The sequence below is a fragment of the Penicillium vulpinum genome (genome assembly GCF_028829585.1).
Source record: "Penicillium vulpinum strain IBT 29486 chromosome Unknown utg000001l_segment0_segment0, whole genome shotgun sequence".
NCBI classification, from domain to species: Eukaryota; Fungi; Ascomycota; class Eurotiomycetes; order Eurotiales; family Aspergillaceae; genus Penicillium; species Penicillium vulpinum.
The window spans coordinates 4,340,727-4,363,147 of record NW_026643241.1 but is presented as its reverse complement, the minus strand read 5'-3'; the positions used below and the strand labels follow the sequence as shown (position 1 = coordinate 4,363,147).

General features: G+C 46.7%; 11 protein-coding genes across 11 annotated transcripts; 4 read left to right on the top strand and 7 right to left on the bottom strand.

The window, feature by feature from the left end:
• Positions 1-3: 3 nt before the first annotated feature.
• On the bottom strand, positions 4-1,092 carry N7479_001576 (mismatch-specific DNA-glycosylase; the record flags this gene model as incomplete). Its single annotated transcript, XM_057249273.1, has 1 exon — positions 4-1,092. One exon carries the CDS (start codon positions 1,090-1,092, stop codon positions 4-6), a length of 1,089 nt encoding a protein of 362 aa, XP_057113705.1.
• A 498-nt stretch (positions 1,093-1,590) lies between these two features.
• On the bottom strand, positions 1,591-2,134 carry N7479_001575 (uncharacterized protein; the record flags this gene model as incomplete). The annotated part of the gene is made up of 3 exons (XM_057249272.1): positions 1,591-1,647; positions 1,703-2,019; positions 2,077-2,134. The coding sequence occupies 3 exons, from the start codon at positions 2,132-2,134 to the stop codon at positions 1,591-1,593; spliced, it is 432 nt and encodes a 143-aa protein (XP_057113704.1).
• A 198-nt stretch (positions 2,135-2,332) lies between these two features.
• N7479_001574 (uncharacterized protein) lies at positions 2,333-2,677 on the bottom strand (the record flags this gene model as incomplete). Its single annotated transcript, XM_057249271.1, is given in 2 exon segments — positions 2,333-2,491; positions 2,507-2,677. The coding sequence occupies 2 exon segments, from the start codon at positions 2,675-2,677 to the stop codon at positions 2,333-2,335; spliced, it is 330 nt and encodes a 109-aa protein (XP_057113703.1).
• Positions 2,678-4,574: 1,897 nt separating this feature from the next.
• N7479_001573 (putative NADPH oxidase (NoxA)) lies at positions 4,575-6,403 on the top strand (the record flags this gene model as incomplete). Its single annotated transcript, XM_057249270.1, has 4 exons — positions 4,575-4,684; positions 4,739-4,993; positions 5,047-5,456; positions 5,514-6,403. 4 exons carry the CDS (start codon positions 4,575-4,577, stop codon positions 6,401-6,403), a joined length of 1,665 nt encoding a protein of 554 aa, XP_057113702.1.
• Positions 6,404-8,099: 1,696 nt separating this feature from the next.
• Positions 8,100-9,454, bottom strand: N7479_001572 (uncharacterized protein; the record flags this gene model as incomplete). The annotated part of the gene is made up of 6 exons (XM_057249269.1): positions 8,100-8,640; positions 8,698-8,752; positions 8,806-8,942; positions 8,996-9,167; positions 9,217-9,259; positions 9,317-9,454. 6 exons carry the CDS (start codon positions 9,452-9,454, stop codon positions 8,100-8,102), a joined length of 1,086 nt encoding a protein of 361 aa, XP_057113701.1.
• A 416-nt stretch (positions 9,455-9,870) lies between these two features.
• Positions 9,871-11,593, top strand: N7479_001571 (Plant methyltransferase dimerization; the record flags this gene model as incomplete). The annotated part of the gene is made up of 6 exons (XM_057249268.1): positions 9,871-10,001; positions 10,056-10,320; positions 10,379-10,505; positions 10,557-10,680; positions 10,738-11,204; positions 11,271-11,593. 6 exons carry the CDS (start codon positions 9,871-9,873, stop codon positions 11,591-11,593), a joined length of 1,437 nt encoding a protein of 478 aa, XP_057113700.1.
• A 132-nt stretch (positions 11,594-11,725) lies between these two features.
• N7479_001570 (uncharacterized protein) lies at positions 11,726-13,524 on the bottom strand (the record flags this gene model as incomplete). The annotated part of the gene is made up of 4 exons (XM_057249267.1): positions 11,726-12,492; positions 12,719-13,043; positions 13,102-13,294; positions 13,448-13,524. 4 exons carry the CDS (start codon positions 13,522-13,524, stop codon positions 11,726-11,728), a joined length of 1,362 nt encoding a protein of 453 aa, XP_057113699.1.
• Positions 13,510-15,589, top strand: N7479_001569 (uncharacterized protein; the record flags this gene model as incomplete). Its single annotated transcript, XM_057249266.1, has 2 exons — positions 13,510-13,533; positions 14,024-15,589. The coding sequence occupies 2 exons, from the start codon at positions 13,510-13,512 to the stop codon at positions 15,587-15,589; spliced, it is 1,590 nt and encodes a 529-aa protein (XP_057113698.1).
• An 839-nt stretch (positions 15,590-16,428) lies between these two features.
• N7479_001568 (uncharacterized protein) lies at positions 16,429-17,152 on the bottom strand (the record flags this gene model as incomplete). Its single annotated transcript, XM_057249265.1, has 2 exons — positions 16,429-16,680; positions 16,739-17,152. The coding sequence occupies 2 exons, from the start codon at positions 17,150-17,152 to the stop codon at positions 16,429-16,431; spliced, it is 666 nt and encodes a 221-aa protein (XP_057113697.1).
• Positions 17,153-17,275: 123 nt separating this feature from the next.
• N7479_001567 (uncharacterized protein) lies at positions 17,276-17,794 on the bottom strand (the record flags this gene model as incomplete). Its single annotated transcript, XM_057249264.1, has 1 exon — positions 17,276-17,794. One exon carries the CDS (start codon positions 17,792-17,794, stop codon positions 17,276-17,278), a length of 519 nt encoding a protein of 172 aa, XP_057113696.1.
• A 2,678-nt stretch (positions 17,795-20,472) lies between these two features.
• On the top strand, positions 20,473-21,819 carry N7479_001566 (LLM class flavin-dependent oxidoreductase; the record flags this gene model as incomplete). The annotated part of the gene is made up of 1 exon (XM_057249263.1): positions 20,473-21,819. The coding sequence occupies one exon, from the start codon at positions 20,473-20,475 to the stop codon at positions 21,817-21,819; it is 1,347 nt and encodes a 448-aa protein (XP_057113695.1).
• Between the last annotated feature and the right edge of the window lie 602 nt (positions 21,820-22,421).

Here is a 22,421-nt window from a genome sequence, read left to right as displayed (position 1 = left end):
ATATCACACCTCATCTTTAACCACTACCTCGTCCTTGACTACCACCTCATCCTCAACTACCACAGGATCTAACCCCCTTTCCCCCCTCCTCCTAACAACCCACTTCCCCAACTCCCCCCAAACAGCTTCCTTCTCCGCCGGCTTCATCCCCGCCGCAAGCCCACTAGTCGTCGTAGCGACGAAAACCGGCGCACCATCCCAACCATCACAGCGCCCCATATTCTCCTCCTCCCCCTGCCACCCATACCGAAACTCCTCCTTCCGAATCCCCCTCCCATGTCTAACCCTCCAAACAGCCTCCCAAATACTCTTCCCAACAAGACAGACAGCCTCCGGCCTCTGCGCCGCAACCTTAGCCTCGAGCACCGGCACACCGGCGTCCATCTCCGCGCGACTGAGCATACTCGCATCCCGCGTCGGCCGCTCCACAATATTCGTGTTGCCCACGCTGTACAGCGCAGGAAGCTTGTATGTGTCCGCAGGTATGTGGCGGATACTTGTTATACCGGATGAGTAGAGGAGTTTCCAGAATAGGTTTGATGGGTGCGCGTAGGCGTACCCTGTTATGCCTGTCATTATTCCTGGGTTCACGCCTACGAGGAGGAGGATCAGGTTTGGCGGGATTGTGTCGCGGAGAAGGGATTCTGTAGCTGAAGGCCCGGCAATTGGGGGCGTTGGTGGGAGTCTGGGGGTTGCGCTGCGCTTGCGTTTGGTTGGGGTTCGAGGAGGTGGGATTGGGGATGCAGACGTTGTCGTTAAGGTTGACTGTGAGCGGGTGGTGCGTGGGCGCGTGGTTATGGTTTCTGACACTGTCGTCTGTGGGGCTGCTCTCTTGCGCCTTGGGCTGGAGATAATGGCTTCTGCTTGGTCTTCGGTGATGTTTCGTTTATATTCGGCCTCGGGGTTTATGCGACGTTGCGATGTAGTAGTGCTCGAGGTACTTGGGACTGAAGGCGCTGTGGTCCCGCTATGCAGGAACTTCTGTAGCTTGCCATTGAAGCTGGTAATTTTGTTGACTGGGACATCCTCAATTGTGCCATGGGCAAGCCCGTCTTCCTCGACTTTGGGTTGGATTCCTGTGGACGGAGACATCTTCTTTGGTGTCAGTCTGATTTGGTTAGTTTTCAGTCTAAGCTGCGCTTAGGTCGGTTGCGACATATGGATACAGCGTAAGGCATTTATATGGGATCTTCTGGAGCTTTATCTGTAGGTGTGGTGCTATTGTCAATATGACGTGTTTCTTCAATCTGGATAGAGCATCACGTGCCAGACGAATCGTTGTTGATTCCTGACTAACAAGGCATCAACATATGATGTGCAACTATTTCAGATACTTTGAGAGGAGAGTAGTGTTGTCGTTGTCGATTGAATAAAATGTCAATTTGGATGTACACACGTTGAAAATAAAAGCAGGAGGAATATTTGGGTAGTCCCCCCCCACGCATGCCATAGACCATATAACCCCACCACCCACATGAAGATTGATAATACAAGCAATGTCATTCTTTCAAGTCGTCAAGTTCGTTACGTATTATGCTATTTACATGATCTGCGTCTGCTGCATCTGATGCACCAGACCGAATCGCTTTGTTATACTTTAAGTAGTCCATGCCGTTTCGGCAAGGTCCAAGGCTCTGGGCAAACAACCTATAGTCTCTCATTAGCATAGAACAGGCTATGTCAAAACGTGCGGGAAAAATACCTCGCCTTCACTGTAGGCCCAGAAATAGACTCCAATGCCAATCAAATAATATATTGCAGGGTCTGTGCCTTGATAGAGAAGCGCCGCGAGGAGGGCGCTAAGAGGGTATATGATGAGTCGGATTTCAATGCTGCGGTGGGGTATTGAGCCAGCAAATGGCTTGAGAGGCCATTCCCAGGCTATGCCCACGAGGCCCATGATGAGGTTTAGGATTTGAAGAACGGGTATCGGTGCGACGGCCGCATCGAGGTTTCTGGAGATAAAGTCGAAGAAAACTTTGGGCCAGATAAAGCCCTCGACAGCGCTAGCAACCTGGTCTGTTTGCATTCTGTCAGTGCCGGTTTCAAGTTTGGAATTTCGAGTGGGAAACGTACAAGCAGCTGCGGTGAGAATGATTAACCTCCCCCAGTGGTTCTTGATGAGTCTGCCCATTGTGCTGGGCTATAGGCACCTCGCCGTGTGAAAATCGGGTTGTTTGTGTGAGGTAGAACTTCGACCAGCGAAGATTTCGGAGGAAATAAAGTCACTTGGGTATAAGTGACAAAGCGCGAAGCTAATGTTGGGCGACAATTGTCGTAAACCCCAAATAGCTGCGACAGATTCTGTGAGGGAATCACTTCATCGTACGGCCTAGCAAGCCATAGAGATGTTTATTGAGTTGAAAAATCCAGAGCACATGGAAAGTGGATAGAATTGCAAGGGTTTATCGCGGTAGCATGATCTCATATGGGGAAGAAAAAGCAGCATGTTCCGGGTGGCATGCTTGCAGATGGGACCAGGTATAAGAATCTATACTTAGACTACTTCGTAGCGACCCCTCTGGCAACTTAAATTACCCAGAACTCGGATCACTCTGCCAGGATGTGACGGTTGAGCGTCAAAAAAGTGAATCGCTGGATGGGGTTGGTCCACCGGCAAAAGAAGGATAGGGCTAAACCGTGGCCCGCACGGATGCAAGTATTGTAGACCAATCATCGAGGGAAAGGTCCTCGATTCCATGACAACCCCCTCACTGAGCTTCTTGAAGAAGTGGCATAAGTCCGTGTGATTGGCGAGTGGGGGATGTGACGGAGCGGATCGTAAAGTGGATGGCCGCAAATCAGAGGCCGTGGCGCTTAGGCTTGGCGTGATGAACTGCAGGTGGCACGCATGGAACGCACAGGGCAGTTACAACAGGGGTGTTCCTCTCAAGTCTCATCGACATTCAAATTGTACTTTTTTTTACTGAGAATTTCAACCGAGGCCCATGTTATTTTGAACTGGCTGGGTTGTCTGGGCTGTCTCAGCTTTGTACCAAAGACAAGTTTGGAACATTCCAGATCAGATGATCACGGTAGCCCTGATTTCAATTTCGTCCAACACACCGTCTTTCTGCATCTTCTGCAGAGTAAATCCGTGCCTGGTTTAGCTTTCAGTGCTAAGTGGGGATTTTTCATCGGAAAAAATTCGCCGTTGATGGGGAAACAAAGTCCAAGTCAAATCACTATTCTATATTTGGGCCAAACCTTCAACTCGCTAAGGATCCTGGATCGAATGACAGGTGTTTTCACCAATTGACCGTCAGATTGACCCTGGTCAACCCTCGGGGCTCCAGTGTGACAGGAAGACAGCGCTTGCAGAAGGCTTGTGATAGGCCAATCTCCCAGCAACCTTCTTTCCCTGGTCTCCTTTAACGCAGCTCACGGTCCCTCATGGCCACTTACCAGCCTCTCTGACGTCTCCGGGGCATTGATCTATTTTGAACATTGGGTTCGACCCGTTTAGCTCCCCGTTCAAGCCCGTCATTACTAGAGTAAAAAAGCCGAGTCGGATAAGATTTCTTGGGCAGGGGGTGCCGCCTTTTTAGTACTAGACTCGCTTCACCGCGGGGAACATGGTACGGTCAGACTGCAAGGGCGTATAAACTTCAGGTCATGATTGGTGTTCCTACTACGAACGGTTATTAAAAATAGCAAACTTCGCATACTATTAATTAAAACATGAGTCTGAGATCACAGGCAGGACCTTTGAAAACCTTGGAAAGAATCAGCCAAGATAGATAGTTGAAAGGGAGGCAAAAACTGACGAGTATTGTAAGCGACGAAGATTCTAGCCTCTACTCCGTACACTTACAATCTTAGTCTCTCCACAACTAATTCCTAGGAGAATTTTAAAAGCACAGACGTAGGTCTGAGTAGTCTATTGGACTAAAATATACCGTAGGCTTTCGGTTGTAGGCCCGCTAGAAGCGATGTAATTATAGATCGGGCCCCTCCCCTCACCCCTGCAGCTAAAACCACAACACTGGGATTCTCTGAACCTCCAACCTTCCTTCGGTCCTGTCCTTATTCATCTATTGACGTCAATCATGCCTGGAATAACTCGATTTAACAGATAAAACATCATATTTTATCTCAAACTTCAATAACCTCTTGTATTCGAGAGGACACGTGCAGGGGAATTCCCCGGCGAAAAGCCACATCGCTCGCGACAAAGCACGCAAACTACATTCAGTTTCTATACATCTTGATTAAGTATTATCGCAAGCCGTGAGCGTGCTATCCGCACTTCGAGCCGTTCAATATTATTTGGAACATTCTCAAAGCCGCTGAGACCTTTATCCTCAACTTCCAAGCGGAAGTTAGGCCAGAAAATTCTGTTCTACGTCAAGTTCATGGAGAAACGGCGACTTTGAAGAACTCCGAAGCCACCAACCTCTCATATCGGCACTGAAGTCTTGCTGCGAAACGGGATCAGCAGATTTCGCTTTCGACAGAACTTTAGCCTATATTACCGGGTTGCTGGTCAACCGTCTGGACTCGTCACTCCTTTGATTGAATTATCGCCCAAATTACTTGTCGCTGGTCGACATTCTTGAAAACGTTGAGAAAGAATGGCTGCAGCTCAAGAGTCCTGGTTCAAGAGGGCGAACCTGACCGTTTCCGGGGTCTTGTTCCAGTTGTTCTTTTGGGGTGTACATATTGGCATTTTTGCTGTGGGATGGTATGTATATTGACGCCTAGCAACTCCTGGAGTGTGTTGCTGACATTCTAATAGGTATCTGCAGGCAGCAAATCAAAAATTGGCGGGGCTGAATGTCCTTAACTATTCAGTCTGGATATCGCGAGGCGCAGGCCTTGTCCTTTCGGTCGATTGCACTTTGATCCTGTTTCCCATGTGTCGGAATGTCCTTCGATGGCTGAGACCGCAGATCAGATGGCTACCGCTAGATGAATCGGCGTGGTTCCATCGACAAATAGCCTATGCCATACTAGTATTCACAGCTATCCACACAGCTGCTCACTACGTCAAGTAAGCTGATTTCTGTCAGGTTGCTTTGGTTTTTTTTTACTGACAATAACCAGTTTCTACAACATCGAAAAGGACCAAATCCGCCCAGAACTTGCAGTGGAAATCCATTTTGCACGCGCAAGTGGTATTACTGGCCATGTCATGCTCCTGTGCATGATGCTCATGTATACCACTGCACACCACCGCATTCGCCAGCAAGCATATGAAACCTTCTGGTATGCGCACCACCTTTTCATTCCATTTATGTTGGCACTGTATACCCATGCTACCGGGTGCTTTGTTCGAGATACCGTCGCCCCGATCTCCCCCTTCGCAGGAAAACAGTTCTGGGATCATTGTCTTGGCTATGAAGGGTGGAGATGGGAGTTGGTCATCGGAGCTTTGTATCTCTTCGAGCGAATCTACAGGGAGATCCGCTCCCGGCGCGTGACGGTCATCACAAAAGTCATCCGTCATCCTTATGGTATGATTCTCTTCTTTCCCAAGTATTGGATTGAATGCAGCTAACAAATAACCCTAGCCGCCATGGAGATCCAGTTCCACAAACCAAGCATGAAGTACAAAGCCGGACAATGGCTCTTCCTCCAAGTGCCTGATGTTTCCAGCACACAATGGCATCCATTCACCATCACCTCCTGCCCCTTTGATCCATATCTCAGTATCCACGTCCGTCAGGTCGGAGATTTCACCCGAGCACTGGGAGATGCACTCGGTTGCGGTCCCGCCCAAGCCAAAGATCTTGAAGGCCTCGACCCGAACGGCATGTACGAAGTTGCCCTACAGAACGGACAGACCATGCCCAGAATCCGCGTGGATGGACCATATGGTGCACCCGCAGAAGACGTGTTCGAGAACGAAATCGCCGTTCTCATCGGTACCGGCATCGGCGTCACACCCTGGGCATCTATTCTCAAGAACATCTGGCATCTCCGCTCAAGTCCAAACCCTCCTCGTCGACTACGACGTGTCGAGTTTATCTGGGTCTGCAAAGATACCTCCTCGTTTGAGTGGTTCCAAGCTCTACTGTCTTCTCTCGAAGCCCAATCTGCCAATGCAGCTGCTAGCGAGGGAAGCACCGAGTTCTTGCGTATCCACACCTACCTCACACAGCGTCTTGACGCTGACACTGCTGCAAATATTTACCTCAACTCTGTCGGTCAGGCCCTCGATCCTCTCACTGAGTTAAAGAGTCGGACAAACTTCGGTCGTCCAGACTTCAAGCGGCTTTTCACGGCTATGAAGCTTGGATTGCTGAACCAGTCCTACATGACGGGTCTACAGAGTGCAGGTACCACCGAGATCGGTGTGTATTTCTGTGGTCCTAATACTGCTGCCATGCAGATTAGCGATGCAGCGAAATCTTCATCAACCAAGGACGTCCGGTTCAAATTCTGGAAGGAACACTTCTAGTCTTGTTTCCAGTGCCCTTTCAATTTCTTCTCTTTCTTTCTTGTTCTATCATATACGAATGACACGAGTCACGAATCTCTCTTTTTATTATTGTTTTCCATGATTTCATGGAATTTCTTGGTTACACCTACGCTGGGTTTTATATCTTGGAGGAAAACATAAACCTGCGCGCGAATGGCAGATGGATCAGCGCGAGAAACAATCACAACATACGTGGTTACCAGCGGGGATGCTGGGTTGTAGGAATATAGGGAAATAGAATTGGCAATGTGCTTTGAATAATATCATTATGTCTTTGGATTAGGATTATAGGTCTTCTAGGTCTTGGCTTCCGTTGTAAATCGCTTAACTTGAATCCTTGTTCAGAATAATTGTAGAATACGATGTAGCGGTCAGCCGGGTTTGTTCCTTGTGGAGAAGGTTTACGCCATGCCCGGTGATACTCCGTACATAGATTCATACTCGTGCCATCCATCGTATGCAAGTTGATCACAGGAGGACCTATACTCGGAAGAAGTCTGCTGTTGCGATATCTTCAAGAAATGCTAGTGACTGAAAGAGAAGGATATGCCTGGGGACTAGCAACTATATAAATTGCTTTCCTCTGTTTGCCGACGGTAGTTGGCAGCTGAGCGAGCCAAATTAGGCAAATCTCGCTTCTATTAGTGCTTACCAAAGTCTATAGGTGCGGTTCCATAAAGGGGTGATGTGGCGCCGAGAGATACGCATAAGCTAATATAGCCCTGGAGCTATCTACGGAGTAACCTTGGAAGCTCCCGGTTCGCTTCATATCACCTCCCTCCATTTTGCTCAATTGTTTACAAAGTCCCACAGGGGTCATTAGGACCCGCATCCTCTTCCACCATCACCTATAGCTCTTCTTCGACCTCCACTTTTCTAACTAGCAAGCTTGCCTTTCCTTTAGTTAACATTGTTGAGAAGAAGAGTCTCACCTGTATTATACACATATATTATGCCAGTAGTAGCCCATTCCAAAGCCATAATCCAATTTCTCCTGAATTCATCTATGTATCACTCCCAGATTGCCATCATATGATATTCTGTATCCCGTAGTTTTTAGATCAGAGGCCTTCGCTTCATTCTCCTCTTCGTCAAAGGATCACTGTTAAATTTCTCATAGGACGAGGCGGTTGTCGCCCTCGTATAATCGGAAGTCGTGGCTGTCCATGGCCTTGAACCATTTCAGGAGGTTTAACAGTGAATTCCAGGTGGCATTCTTTCACTGGAATTGTCGGAGCTTCCACGGCCAAATCGCCCACCCGCCGTGATCGGTACGAACCGCCCAAAATACGAGGTGGATAAGATCCTCGCTCGCAGGATCTGCAGGAAAAGGCTGAATGTCGCGGTAAGCGGACTAGTTATGATGACCTAGTGGCACCCGTTATCGAGTTTCGTGAATTACCCAAAAAGAAATGCTTGAATTCTACTAAAACAGAACCGACTTAACATGACCACTGCTAGACCTGTTGAAATCTTTCAAGGCGATGGACAGTGACGACATAAAAAAGACAACTGCCCTGTCCTAAACGAGAAATTTGATAGCAACGCTCCTTACACACTGCGAGTCATTGAATATGTATCGAATTCAATTTCTGGTTTAACTTTGATTTTTTACCGCCTGTTTCAATCTTCTTTTTTACTACAGATATTAGAACATTATATGCACCTCGCACCATCAAGAATGGCTTTGATTCTGAGACCCTGTGTCCTCGAACAAAGTAACATCCGTAGTAACCACAATTCCTTCTTTCCAATTTTCTGCGCCCTCTCCACTCCTACGATCAACAATATGCTGCTGGCTCTCACCCATCGAATCTCGCCGCCATTTCCCCCAACCCCCCGATGATAGCTCATATGGATGTCTATTATACGTCTCCCCACCACGATTCGAGGAACTAAACAGACTGCTTCGCTTTGGCGTCTGGCTAGTACGATTTGAACTACCCTTCGACGAGAACCAGCGCGAGCTGCTGATAAATGGCTTAATTCCCGGAGCGGAGATTATTATCACAGAGACGAGGGCTTCGCGGGAGGCCCAGCCCAGGGCGGTTGATAGTTCGGATATGTCTTTCACAGAATAGTAGGCGCGGAGGAATGCGGCGATCATGACAAAGATTCCGGATGAGAAGAGGAGGCAGAGAAGGAGCTTTTGGGAGATTGGGATGCGGGCTGCTATGACGAGGGGAATAGGGATTGTCAGGATCGCAATGTCAGTTCTGGTCAATTAGTTAGATTATCGATTGTTAGGAGGGATTCAAAAAGTTTGGACTGACGTGATACTGAGGGTCTCAATGATGATATAGTTTAAGGGGCGTATGGTACAGTTATCTGCCAAGGAGTTTAGTAAAACTATAGAATTGGTATGAATATAGTGATCTCACCTCCAGCATATGGCTTGATTTGCCAACTCCTATGTACAGGCTCGCAAATAAAGATGTGGAAAAACAATGATGTGACGAATGTGCAGACACAAAAGGCTCCAATAATTAAAGTCAAGCGGTGTTGCCAGAGACCCATTCTGTCGTTTCGTTAGCGTAAATTTTGAATAGCTGTAAGAAGTATGGGACACACGTTAATCTGTTGTAGAGAAACATTAAGACCCCCTTAAACAACCAAACCATGAATATATAGCTGATCCAGGCAACAAATGCGTGGATGGAGCCGGTTCGTAGTGCTGCGACTTGGCTGTCAGGCACCTCCATCGCCGTTTTCTCATTGAGGCCAATATTCGATCCGTATACATCTGTTTTGAATCAACATCGACCAAATTAGAAATTTAGAGGAAAATATACCTGTACAGAGGTAAAGGAAGACGGTATGCATTGTCCAAAATATCTTTTTTCAATCAGTATAGTCCCCTATGATTACCCTTGAAAGGCAAAAATGACTGACCGCGGCAAGTGTTAGACAAAGATCATCCCAGTAGAATTTGCCATTTCCAAGTTTCCAGCGTGCGTAAATGCGAATTGCAATGATGACAAGCCCTATAGCCCATTCTGCGAACAACTCTACCATAACGTTGGAGGCCATGATAAGTGTTCGCGAATTAGAGAGTGAGGAATCGGAAGTAAATTATGTACCCTCACATATAGAGAAGAAAGCTTCATTGTGGATTCAGTCGGAGGCAAAATAAAGGGCAAGATACTAAATGAATCTAGTGACTTGGAATCGGCAGAGAAATATGGGGGCTAATGTCGATTTACGAGGTACTAATGCCTAGTCCAAATTCCTAGGATTCTCCTGAACAAACTATTTGTTTCCTGCCACGTACTAAGTGTGGGTCAGGATATATGAAGGCGAAAAAAATGAACGAAACAAGTTTTTATCAAAGGGCACCCCTAAGTCAAGTCAGAGCCCTGGAATCCACTTCTGACGATTGTAACCTCATTTAAATAAAATAAGACATGCGTGCATACACAGAAGACGATCAAAATCAAAACATATTAATGGGGCCGTCGGGGCCGTACTTAGCTCCGATGGCTTTGGCCGAGGCCGAGTCCATCACCATCGTCCCGCTATTCCGCCCCCAACGGAGACAACACGATGGTCTCTGTGTGGATGCTGTATGGATCCTCAGGTACATAGTGCGTGATGATCGGATCCTTCGGCTTGCATCTACATATTGAGTTAGTGGAGTGGTTTTAGGGTGGGATATTATAGAAAATATTTGCGCCGAAGCCCCTCCTGCTCCTGTTGGTTTCGCTCTCGTTCCCCTTACAATTTTAAACATGGATATCGAACATCTTCAGGGTCTTTTGGCAGAAGCCAAGGCTTCACTCGATCTGTATGAATCAACTCAAACCGACACCTTTCGAGTTGAAGCACAAGAAAAGGCTACCCAGCTAGCGCGTGCACTTGAACGACCGAAAGATGCAATCCTCAAGCTGTCATTTTCTGTAACAGATACCCCCCAAGAGTTATTGATATATAATATATTGCTAACCAATTGGAAAGCCCATCATTCTCATGGCCGTCAGGACGGCCCATGATATGAATGTATTTCCCGTGCTAGCCCAGGCCACTGCCCCGGTCTCTCTGGCCGAATTGGCTGCAGCAAAGCCGGCAGACCCCCTTCTAGTCGGTAAGTAAATACTTACAAACACAAAAAGCGTTAGATCTAACTTGCTCTCAGAGCGCATTATGCGAGTTTTGGTCGCCAATGGCTTCGTGGAAGAGCCGGCTCCCAGCGAATACCTTCCCACCGCGCTATCCCGAGAAATGACCCAGCGAACGTCAATTGGAGTTGTGGGATCACTGTAAGCTGCCCTGGATTTACAAAAAACACTATAATGTTGGTATACTGATGTAACCAGCTTCCATGAGTTTCTTCCTTCGGTTCAAAAAGTCCCCGAATATCTCCAATCTACCAACTATCGCAATCCAGATGATCCCATGTTCGCCCCTCTGCAATACACGAACGATATGAAGATAGATGGATTCACATGGCTCTGCCAGAACCCAGAAGCTTTGACTCGATTTAATAGTTTCATGGAAGGACAGCGTGCTGGCCGTCCACACTGGGGTGACTGGTTCCCTGTTCGCGAACAACTTCTCGACCACCCGGACATGACTACCGAAACACCACTTTTGGTTGACATTGGCGCTGGTCGTGGCCACGACTTGATCGGGTTTAGGAATAGGTTCCCGGATGCCCCTGGTAAACTAGTACTGGAAGATCTCCCGTCTGTGATTGAGGAAGTACAATGCGCACAGGATCTAGAGGCAGCTTCTATTGACACTGTTGCGCACGACTTCTTTGCTGAAGTTCAACCAGTTCAAGGTAATACTCTTTGATAGGTATATGTATTCATCTGGATTGGGCTAACACATACATTTTCATATGCAGGGGCACGGGCGTACTATTTCAAGAATGTATTGCATGACTGGTCTGACGAGAAAGCGACCATCATCTTTAACAATCTGAAGCCAGCTATGAAGCGGGGTTTCTCCAAGGTTATCATGGAAGAGTATATTCTTCCTGATCAGAACGCTCGTTCGCTTCCTTGTATGACAGATATTGCTGTGATGGTTTTCTGCTCAGGATTGGAGAGAACTCGCCAGCGCTGGAGTAACCTACTCACATCTGTTGGTTTGCGAGTCATCAAGTTCTGGGTCCGTGAGGGCGACGGGTTGGGAATTATTGAAGCTGAATTGGCGGAAAGCTCTTAAGTAGAGTGGTGAGACCGTTCCCAGAAGTTGCCCCGAATTTGAATTTGTACATACATAGTGGCACTAAAAGCATTTCCGTGGACTCAATACTCTATAATAGATGAGAACTGGAGTGACCCCCAAAGCGCGATATTATTCAAATGGCCAATACCGCTGGTACTCGGCTTTTTCCTCGTCAGTCTCAGCCAATTGCTCCAGTATCTGAGCTTTGATTTCGTCGAGCGCAGCTTTGCACTCGTCGTATCGCTCATGTTCGATGAAGCCTTTGTCGGGCCACAAATCGCCCATTGTCTCCTTGATCTCAAACAAAAGCTCAGTTCCCGCCACCGCATCGTCGCTATCTAGCTTGATGCGTTCAATATCCATTTCTGAAAACTCAAATGGAAATGGAATGTCGCCAGTGATCCCGGGATCGACTAGAAGGGATAGGAAGTGTGCCTCGCCGTATTCGAACATGCGATGGGCAAGAAGTATTAGCCCGTACGCCGACGTCTTTCGGAATTCGATTGCTCGATACAAGTCTGGATTTTTGGCATGCATAAGTTTTCGCCATCCAATGAACATGTTTTGAACGATATAATCGCGCATAGCGGCGGATATTTCTTCGGAGGGAAGCCCAGAAAGTGTCGGCCTTGGAGCTAGGTCGAGCGTCTCAGGCTCAAGGCCATCCCAGTCGAGGAGAGCTGAGTCGGGATTATAGTTGAAGAGAGGTGAGATATGGCAAGACTGCCAGTCAATGATAACCGTGATCCTTTCGGGATTATCTGAGTCTACGAAGATATTATCATCATGATAATGCAAATCATTATGGCAGAGGTATGGGTTAGTGACAGAGGTGTCCTTTGAGATAAGAGCATCGACGATCTTTTGATAGCACGCTAAAGCAGCAACCTTTGTTTCTGTATTGGGTTAGTAGAGCCTTGGACCACAGAACAAGGCAATCTGTTTGGGTGGTTTAGTATACCGAGTTGCTTTCAGTTCTCGTGTTCTGACTGTCTGTAGGTACTGCGTTGGAGAAGCCCCTAAAAACCCATCAGCAGCTGCGAGAAAAATATACAAATTCTGACTTACACGGTCCTTTATCAATATCCAAAGTTGATCGACCTGCATCGACTCAATCCCGACCAGTAGCCGGGCCAATAGCAAACTCTGAACTTTTGACGGCTATGCCATCCTTGACATAGTGGTTGCTTGAGAAGGACTGCACGTCTCCCGCGTAGTACAGGCTGCCGTAATGCGAGAATGAAACGCTCAGCCATTTCTTCTGCAGACTTGTCATAGCAAGAATGACTTTGAGCCTCTGGGGTAGTTGCAGCATGCTCCATACTTGAGACAGCGGGACACCCTCAATTTTATCCATGATAATAAATTCCGCCCCAACAGGATGTGACTTTGCTCGCGAGTTCCACGCATAGACACGGGGTACTGGTGTGTCAAGAACTTTTCTAGCCTCTCAATACAGTCGCATTAGCAAGATTCGGCGTTGAGAGAGTTCAAAATGAACTCACAAAGTCCATCGTGGCGACTTCACTAGCTGTGGTAAAGTGCGGAACACCAGCGATGGGGTTAGGCACTTTGTCTATGACTTCTCGGCCATCTTCCATAGTCATAAGGAATGTTTTGTTGAACATTCCATCAGGGTACTTCTTGATAGAAATGCATTGAACGGCACCGACCGAGTCTACCGCGACTCTTGCAAGCCTGTTCAAGTCAAATCTGATTTCTCGTCTTTGAAGATTATCCGCCTCATCTACAATAAACCGACCACGCGTGAATTTGAAAAATTCATCGTTCGAGTTCCAGTATGATATGAATGAGTGATATATTGAAACGCGCTCAGGTGAGCATGCTTACCTGGCTGGGAAGAGCTCATGCCGGTGGGATGGTGATATTCGAATAGCGGTGACAATTTCAAGATGAACCGGCAACATTGCTTCGGGGTTTGTATTTTACTTCGACCATTGCACCAAACACGTGCGGATTGGGGTCGGCACATATTCCATGAAATGTAATGTTTCGGGTAGTGCCTTCTTCTAGGAAAGCGCGTAGTATTTGATCAAGTGAGCATGAGATTATTGAAAAACTTTGAGAATTAGCAATAAAACGGGGGCTGGAAAGGCTACTTTTGATCCAGGTATTGTGGATGGGGATGGGACAGTACCTCCCGGGCTAGCCCCTGTGAGACAGACAGCCAACACGTGACCTTCATGATTTCTGAAATTTAAGGTTCGCCAAGAGCGTTGAGCCGCATATCTTCTCCACTTTCACCTCAGTCCACTTTTATCCCGAGGTCGTTTCCACCCTCAAATCAGGATGTCTGGGGCTTTCACTAAGAAGAGGTTCAAGCCTCCAATTATAGCCTTGCTTGAACAGTTTTCAAAAGCAGGCTTCAGACTCGAACTCAGCCCTACATCGAACACACCTACTTAGCTTGACACTGAAAACGACATCATACACGAGATTTCCACTGTGACGAAACCCAAATCTCTATCCATCGATTTGCTCGGCTCACCTCCCCAAGAGAGCGGTCAATTCATAAACAGCACTGCATCAGACATATTGACTCAGTATGACGGTGACGATGACAGTGACATTCAAACTGTCATCCTGTGCGACAATCCCTCTGGGAATGACCCCGACACGCTCCATACCTCCAGCTCTAGCCAGGAACATCCCAGCGCCATATCCGACAAGTTTTTGGATGATTCCTCTGATGGCTCCTCTTCGGGCTCGAATAGCCCTTCCGGTGCCAAGTCCGAAGCGTCCTCCATCGACAGCTTTGATATGCGACCAGAAACTCCACTTATCGCCTCCTTCAAACCTTCTGCCCAAGAGAATAGTGAATTAAAAACCAGCACTGCATTCAAAACGTCCACTCAGTACGACAGGGACAACGATAGTGACGTTCAAACCGTCATCTTCTGTGGAAATACCTCGGAGAATGACTCCAACACGCTTCATGCCCCTAGCTCTAGCCAGAAAGATCCTAGTAGCATATCCAGCACGCTCTCTGATGATTTTTCTGACAATATCTCTGATGATTCCTCTGTTGGCTCAGCTTCAGCGGACTCAGATTCCTGTTTCAGTGCCAAATCCGAATCATCCTCCATCGATAGCTTTGATACTCCTTCCCAGCATGATTCTGAATCAGAGGATGATGAAGCACCAAGAGGGTCCCAAAGTGGGGCAGCGTACGCCTCTCCCCTCCAAGATGGCCGACGTATTCAGACCAGCTGTGACAGTATCCACGACATGGGCCGGTGGCACGTTGATCCAGATGGATTCATCAATGAGAAATATCGCGCTGGAGGGCCATACCTCTGTGCCCTACCTGTCACAATTCTTAATCTGAAAGGCAGTTCCCCTTTATGGACAGTTCTCGAAACCACCAGCATCTACAAGATGATCCTTTCGGTTCTTGAGCAACACAAAATCAGTGCGTCCTCGACCAAGATCAAAAAATGTGAGAACAAACATGAACCTGAAGCCCAGCCGATGGCGACTCTGATAATTACTGCAACTCGTGACGCATTTAGTGACGCTTGGGTGCAGGCTTGTCGCGAAATCTGGCAGAATTTATTCGACAACCAACTCGGTCATGTTAATGTCGAAATATCAAACCCAATTATTCACGAACCATTTCGCGTGTTACCTATGGGACCACGGGATCGCATTCATTCGGTGCAGAGTGCAGTGATACAAAGAATCGAACACGAGGTCGATCTTACAGATTGCCTTCACTATGGAACGATGCGCATAGGAACAACCCAAGATACGAAGAACAGCGAGGTGGTAATGTTTCTGAAAGTTGATTTCAAGAGCAAAAGAGACTGGCGTGGCCCTCGAGACCAGATCTTGTCCATCCTAGAAGAGTTCAAACTTCCAATGGTGGGAGTAATGATCATGAAGGGCAGGATGTGGGGGGGATCTTTCGGTTTGCCAGAGCGACGGAGAAAGCCCGAGAATTCTGAACTTGTGGCTCAAATAGCATTGTAGCCACAACTTACGACCTACAAGTCCTACTGATACCCAGCTTGTTATCGATTTTTCCATTATGTAGCTATTACAGGGCTTCTTTTCTATGTTTAGTTCTATAGATCTATGTAAACTTCATGTAGTCTCATAGACATAGTAAGTCGTTACAAAGTTTAGACCTCAGGTGCTGAGGCATAGTGTAGCGTCATATACCATTTCGTATTTTGCTGTCCTAGCTACGTTTATGTTCTCAAATCATTCAATCCTACTTCATCGATCATAGTGAGGGGTGTGTACAATACAATATTGTTGAGAATCACATTTATCATTGAGAATTTTCTATAGCTTGTTGATTAATTTCCACCCAATATTCCAAAAGTTAGACCATCGAGAACTGGTTGTTTTTCGAACTATTTATAGTAGTAGTATGTAGCAGAATTAGATGTAGTTATAAAAACACCCGTATTACAAATTATACTACAGGCAGGATCTGAACTGCCTTGCGTGTTAATTATGGTTTTATAGAACATCTTGTACAAATTTAATCATCCTCCTATGTAGAATAATAGAATGTGGAAATTCAAAGAGAAATAGGAAATGAGAACAGAAAGCTCCCTTGTGTGCATGGCACGCTATGGATGATCAGGTATGAACGGACGACCTTGGAAGGGATATGTAGAAAAAGCAAAAAAGCCAAATGGAAGATGAAAGTCAACTAGCATAACCTGAAGCCTCTCAGCCATTTTGCAATAGAACTTCAGATGCCCCTATGGTACTTTTAATATCCGCGGGAAGGTCATCAATGTGAGTGAAGCAGGTAGTGTACGGCGGGTCTTGGTCACCTGAAAAGAGTAAACCTATCACCACACCAACGAGCCAGAGTCTCTGCGCTTTGAAAAGAATGGGCCGTTGTCGCCATTGGCTATCACTAAATGCTCAATTTTTGTTGTGATGACTTTCTTTCCACCGATGATCTCATGGTGGACGCGTGCCGGGCGAAGGGAGTAAAAGTACCCTTCGGAATACCCTGACTTTTGCCCAGATATACACAGTTCCAATGTTTCATCAAGCTTAGGGAGAGGTGATTGCTTCAGTCGATGGCGTTCGGGGGTCTATGAAACAGTTCAAGGTTAGATAAAGCTTAGTAAGTCTTTCCGTAGGCGAACTCACGATATTATTTCCCATCCGCTCACGGGGAATCTCGATCAAAGCCCAATCATATATTCTGGGAAGAACATTATTTCCGCCATCGATACTTGGGGCCTGTCCGACTTTAAGGCCGGAGGCAGCCCAGACCCTTCCAAATCCTGGATCAAAAGTTTGGATGTCATGGAGGAACGCTTGGCGATTCAATAGCTGTTCTTTTGCCTTCAAATGCTTCTTCTCGTCAGATTTTCTGAGTTCCTGGTCATAGCTAAGGAGCTCTTCGTTTAGCTTGTAATTTGGAGTCTGGATCCTGTCAATCTCCTTCTCTAGCGCTCGGGTCTTATCTCGGATCGCGCGAGGACTGGGGTGGTCGACTTTCAGTTCTCTTGCCATTGTGTCGCTGGGCTTGATGCCATTCTTGTGCCATTGTTCCACCATCGCTTTTGTCACATTCGCCGTGTGATTGTACGTTGGGTCAATTACGTGAAAGCAAGTAATTCCCACTACCTTTGGTTCCGTAATTCCAGGTAGGGTAATCTCGAAGAAGCCTCCCAACGTGCCCTAAGTGCTCGAATTTTCCTTCAGAGCGAGGTTTTGCCCTGGCATTGACCGAAGCCGAACGACATCGTGGTAAAACTTTCCTGGGCGGGTTTCATCGACATCCCGCTTTGACTCAGGTTCATCTCCCGACTCCTCATCGGATGTGTTTCTGCTGTATCGGCCTTCTAAAAACTCGACTCGGACTTCTGACAACCCGTGCCTTTTGAGAATGGCATTGATTGTATCTGTGGTACTTTTGCTTGTGTTTAGGTGTCTGGTGTGTCTTCCAGAAACGATAATGGTCGGGGGAGCTCTCCGTGGGTTATCGACCGTCTCCATGCGGTAACATCCTACCGCGAAGACGTGCGTCAGATCGATGCGTTTTACGATTTCATCTCTCACTCCATCCCACATTTTAAAGATTTTATCTCCTCGTTGACATGGTAGGATCGTTATGTTCTTCAAAGGGATTGTGCGGGCACTCGGTTCCTGGCTGTAGGGCCTCGATCTCGGGAAGTCTCGTCGATTGGAACTCGCCATTATGTTGAGAAGAATGATATTGGTAAAATCGGCGAGAAGGATAAATGGAATGAGACGGATGAAATTAGTTGAACTGTTGATACACAACGAGGATGAGAAAGAGAAACAGACGAAAAACCTAAGGTAAACGAGGAAAGGCTTGGAATATTGAGACAATGCGGGCAGAAAGGTAAGTATGATATTGTCAATTTGGTTAATAGTGGTAGTTGAGGAGAGCACAATATCCAGGTGGGCAGGGTGGGCAGGCTCAAGTTGAAATGAAATGAAGCTCATCCTCGACTATACTCGGTGTGCAACATTGGTGTGTCTTTCTAGGCCTCTTTTTGATATCCTTTTTCATGTCCTCATTGCTGTTATCTTTGCTTCTACATTGTTACAGTCAGAAGGGTCAAAATCAAAGAACTACAGAATGCCTGTGAGATACACGATTCCTGACAACATTTTCTTGTATATAAGATTTAATTAAACTGCAATTTAGATATCTAAACACAATTTTTGGGTATCGAGAAGGGATATGAGTTAAGCAATACTCAGTAGAATAACAGATTCCGGGCAGGATCCATCAGCCTTGTAGCGAGATCACTAGCGTGGGCATTTCACTACCAAGACTTGAGGCCTGCAAAAGGCAAACTACCACATGGCAAAGCAAGATAAAACGATGACAATCGACCTGGACCATGACATAGAGCGTGCCATAATATCACAAGTTACGCTTTCCTACATATCTACCCTTTGTTTGCGCATATTTATCATTTGTATATTCGTTGGGTCTATGGCATGAAAGCATGTGATTCTCATTACAGTTGCGTCTATCTAAGGAGCTTGAGGTCGAAAGGCCTCCAAAAGTGCCTGGATGCTCACATTCTCACCGAGAGCCAAGCTCTATCTTTGCACCAAGGTAAGCCGAATGACACGCTGATCAAAGACTCATGTCGGATGTTCCTCAGCGACATGTTGACATCTACAATAACATTACCGATATGGGTGAAGTAGGCAGTGCCCGGTGGATATAAGCTAATTATTATATGACTGTCTTCATTGTAGACCAAGAAGCTGGACCCGTGATGAACGGGCTGCTCTTGGGTGCCAGAGTATTTTCGATAGTCGGGATTGAACTTCTTTTTGATGAGTTATTTTGTGGCAGAAAGTAGCCTCCCTAAGAGAGTAAGCATATTTAGAGTACCTAGATATTTGGCCCCAAATCCAAAGCCTCAAATTGTCAAGCTGGTGGGGTACAAGTGATCAGTTGAGTACATAGGTGGGGTTGATATTGAGAATCTGATAATAAACAGCCTATGACAACCTCACTGTCCATGATTTCGTGCTGGATGTTAGCCACTTTGAGAGAGTTGTAGAAGCATTTTGAGTATCTCAATGTTTGGCCTGACATACAAAGTCTCAGGCAAAATCTTTAGGCTGTTTCAGCACGCAGCCCTCAGGGGTCGAATCAATAGTGAGATATTTAGCATAGTAGTGACTACGGTAGCCAAACCCACGATATTAATCCTCGCTCGCTCACGGGAACATCAGTCAAAATCAAGGTTCAATCATAGTTAGTGGGCTTTTTCATGTTTGCCGCTCTTGATGCTTATGGCATATCTGGTTTTGAAGTGTTTAGCTTACATCCCCGCCACGTTGTGCTTTTTGGGAACGTCATTGATACATTGTAATGAAACTCTCCTGACTCTAAAAACTTGACTCAGACTTCTGACACTGTGTCTTTTTCGAAATTCATTGATTGTATCTCGGATTCTCTTGATTGTTTGAGGGTGTCTGGTATAGTTTGCAGAAACGATAATAGTTGAGGGAGCTTTCCGTGGGCCGTCTGTTGTCCCCACATGGCAGCAACCTACGGTGGAGACCTGCGTAAGATCAATTCGTCTCACTATCTCGTCTCTAACCTTATCCCACGTGTGGAAGATGGCATCTTCTCGTTTGCAAGGTAAAATGGTAGTGTTTTTCAAACAGATTAGGTGTTCTTGCTGGCAGTTTTGTAAGTCCACGGTCTTCCAAGTGTATATGTATTCACTTTCTTCTTTGCCGGAACAGGGAAAACATACAGGTTTGTCGTGAAGTTACATGGTATCAAATCATCTTTTGGGATAGCAAAAAGGATGAAGTGGTCTCGGCAGTGATGATCGACGGTGCTGGAAAACCAGATATATTGAATAGCAAAGAGAGACCTAGGTGATCAAAAGGGTGTTAGAGATGGCATTTATAGACCCCCGCGAGAAGGCAGCAGAACTCACAAGAAACTAGAACGACGATGATGATGGGAAGTAGATAAACTTGAAAAAGTGAAACGAATTTAGGTAGGAAGAGAGTAGGATCTGAAGGTGAGAAGATGAGGAAGTGAGAAAGCAGGAAGGCATGTTTGTCGATTTTAATTGAAGAAGAGGTACATTGTTTGCATACTCTTTGGTCTATTTATTCTTTTACTACAGTTTGACTATTTCTTCATCTTTCCCTTTTCTTGTGTATATTTCGATCCATTCTGATATGTATATATATGCAGCTCTAAGCACGCCATATCAAGACCAATTGAGCAAAGCTTATAAATCTGCTTGGAAATGTCATACCGAGCTGGTCGACCTGTAAGCGGGGTATATATAACCACAGCTATCCTCAGTTCTCATTCCAAATTTTTAATAGATACTACAATCCAAATAAATCTCAAGATGACCGACTCCCAGCTCAACCGTCAGCTGCACCTAACGGCCTTCATGCGGCCGGTCTCGCTGCACACAGGTGCATGGCGCTATCCGGGCTCATACCCGGATGCAAACTTCAATTTCAAACACATTGTCCAGTTTGCCCAAAAGCTAGAGGCCGCCAAATTCGATGCCTTCTTCATGGCTGATCACCTAGCCGTGCTTAATATGCCCGTCGAAGCTCTCAAGCGCAGTCATACTGTGACTTCATTTGAACCTTTCACTCTACTCTCCGCTCTCTCTTCTGTAACGGAAAAGATCGGTCTTGCTGCCACAGCTAGTACGACGTACGACGCACCGTATCACGTTGCCCGGCGATTTGCCAGTCTAGATCACCTGAGCGGCGGGCGAGCAGCGTGGAATATTGTTACCACCGGAAACCCAGAGTCCAGCCATAATTTTGGCTTCGATGAGCATCTGGCCCATAGTGATCGATATAAGCGTGCCCGTGAATTCTATGATGTCGTCACAGGGCTTTGGGATAGTTTTGCCGACGATGCATTCACCCGCAATGTGGAGACGGGGGAATATTTTGATCCTGCGAGAATGCACGTATTGAACCATTCCGGCGACGAGTTGAAGGTTCGAGGGCCGTTGAATATTGCCAGACCACCACAGGGATGGCCGGTCATTGTGCAAGCAGGGCAAAGCGAGCCAGGACGACAACTTGCGGCTGAGACTGCCGAGGTTGTGTTTTGCAGCCCAAAGGATATCCATGCTGCGAAAGCGCTCTATGCAGATATCAAGGGGCGAGTGGAGAAGGCGGGACGGAAGAGAGATCAGTTGAAGATCCTACCCGCAGCAATGATTATCGTTGGGGATAGTAAGCAAGATGCGCAGGAAAAGAGACTCAGGTTGGATAGTCTAGTACATTATGACAGTGCTATTGCTTCTTTGTCAATCTCACTTGGGGTGGATGTCAGTGATCTTGATCCGGATAGTTTGTTGCCAGACGACCTACCCGAGACGAATGCCAGCAAGACGAGCAGGGAGTCTGTTGAGAAGCTGGCTAAGGAAGAGGGACTGACGATCCGCCAGCTTGCGCAGAGATATGGTGGATACTCGGGGCTGACATTCCTCGGTTCGCCGAGTGGTATTGCTGAGGAGATGGAGACGTGGTTGCGTGAAGAGGCTTCTGATGGCTTTACGTGCACGTTTCCGTTCTTGCCACAGGGGTTAGAAGACGTGACTGATAGATTGGTTCCTGAACTCCAGCGAAGAGGGCTTTTCCGCAATGAGTATACGGGCTCGACCCTGCGTGAACACTTTGGCCTGCCGAGACCTGAGAATCGGTTTTTTAGTGAGGAATCGTAATTGTATCTAACTAAGACTGGTTTTATAGGTGCGATGAATAGGTATTCTAGTTTTGATTGAGATGTTGGCACTGTTCATATAATAGGCCCATGTTAACTGTATTCCAGTCACATTTACCAGAACAGCGGCTAATTTTGGGCTGGGTGCACAGTAGAGAGAGAGTAAAATGAGTGACTAGATTGTAAGAAATCTCAATATCCAGTTCTCACCTCGGGGTCCTTCGATCAGTTGTACAATGACTCTACCCGTGATTGACCTTTCAATTAAGGAGATTGGCATTGTCTTGTTTCATATCAAGACTCCAGTGTGAAAAGTTAGATAGATTGTACCGAAGCTCCAAACCACCCGCCAACCCGTGCGCACACGTCTAGGCACAAGTTTCAGCCATGTACAAGTTTATGTGATGGCCAATATACATTGCATCAAGGGTTCTGGTTTTTGTAGCTTGGATGGTATGCGTCCAGGGGACTTCTACGGCATCGCTAGTTTATCTACATTGGTATGCTGCCAAACCCCAGTCGGATCCCGAGCGGGATCTCTCACTTTTACCTCACTACAACTACAGAATTGAAGATTGGTTTTTTTTCCAACTCAGTTAAATT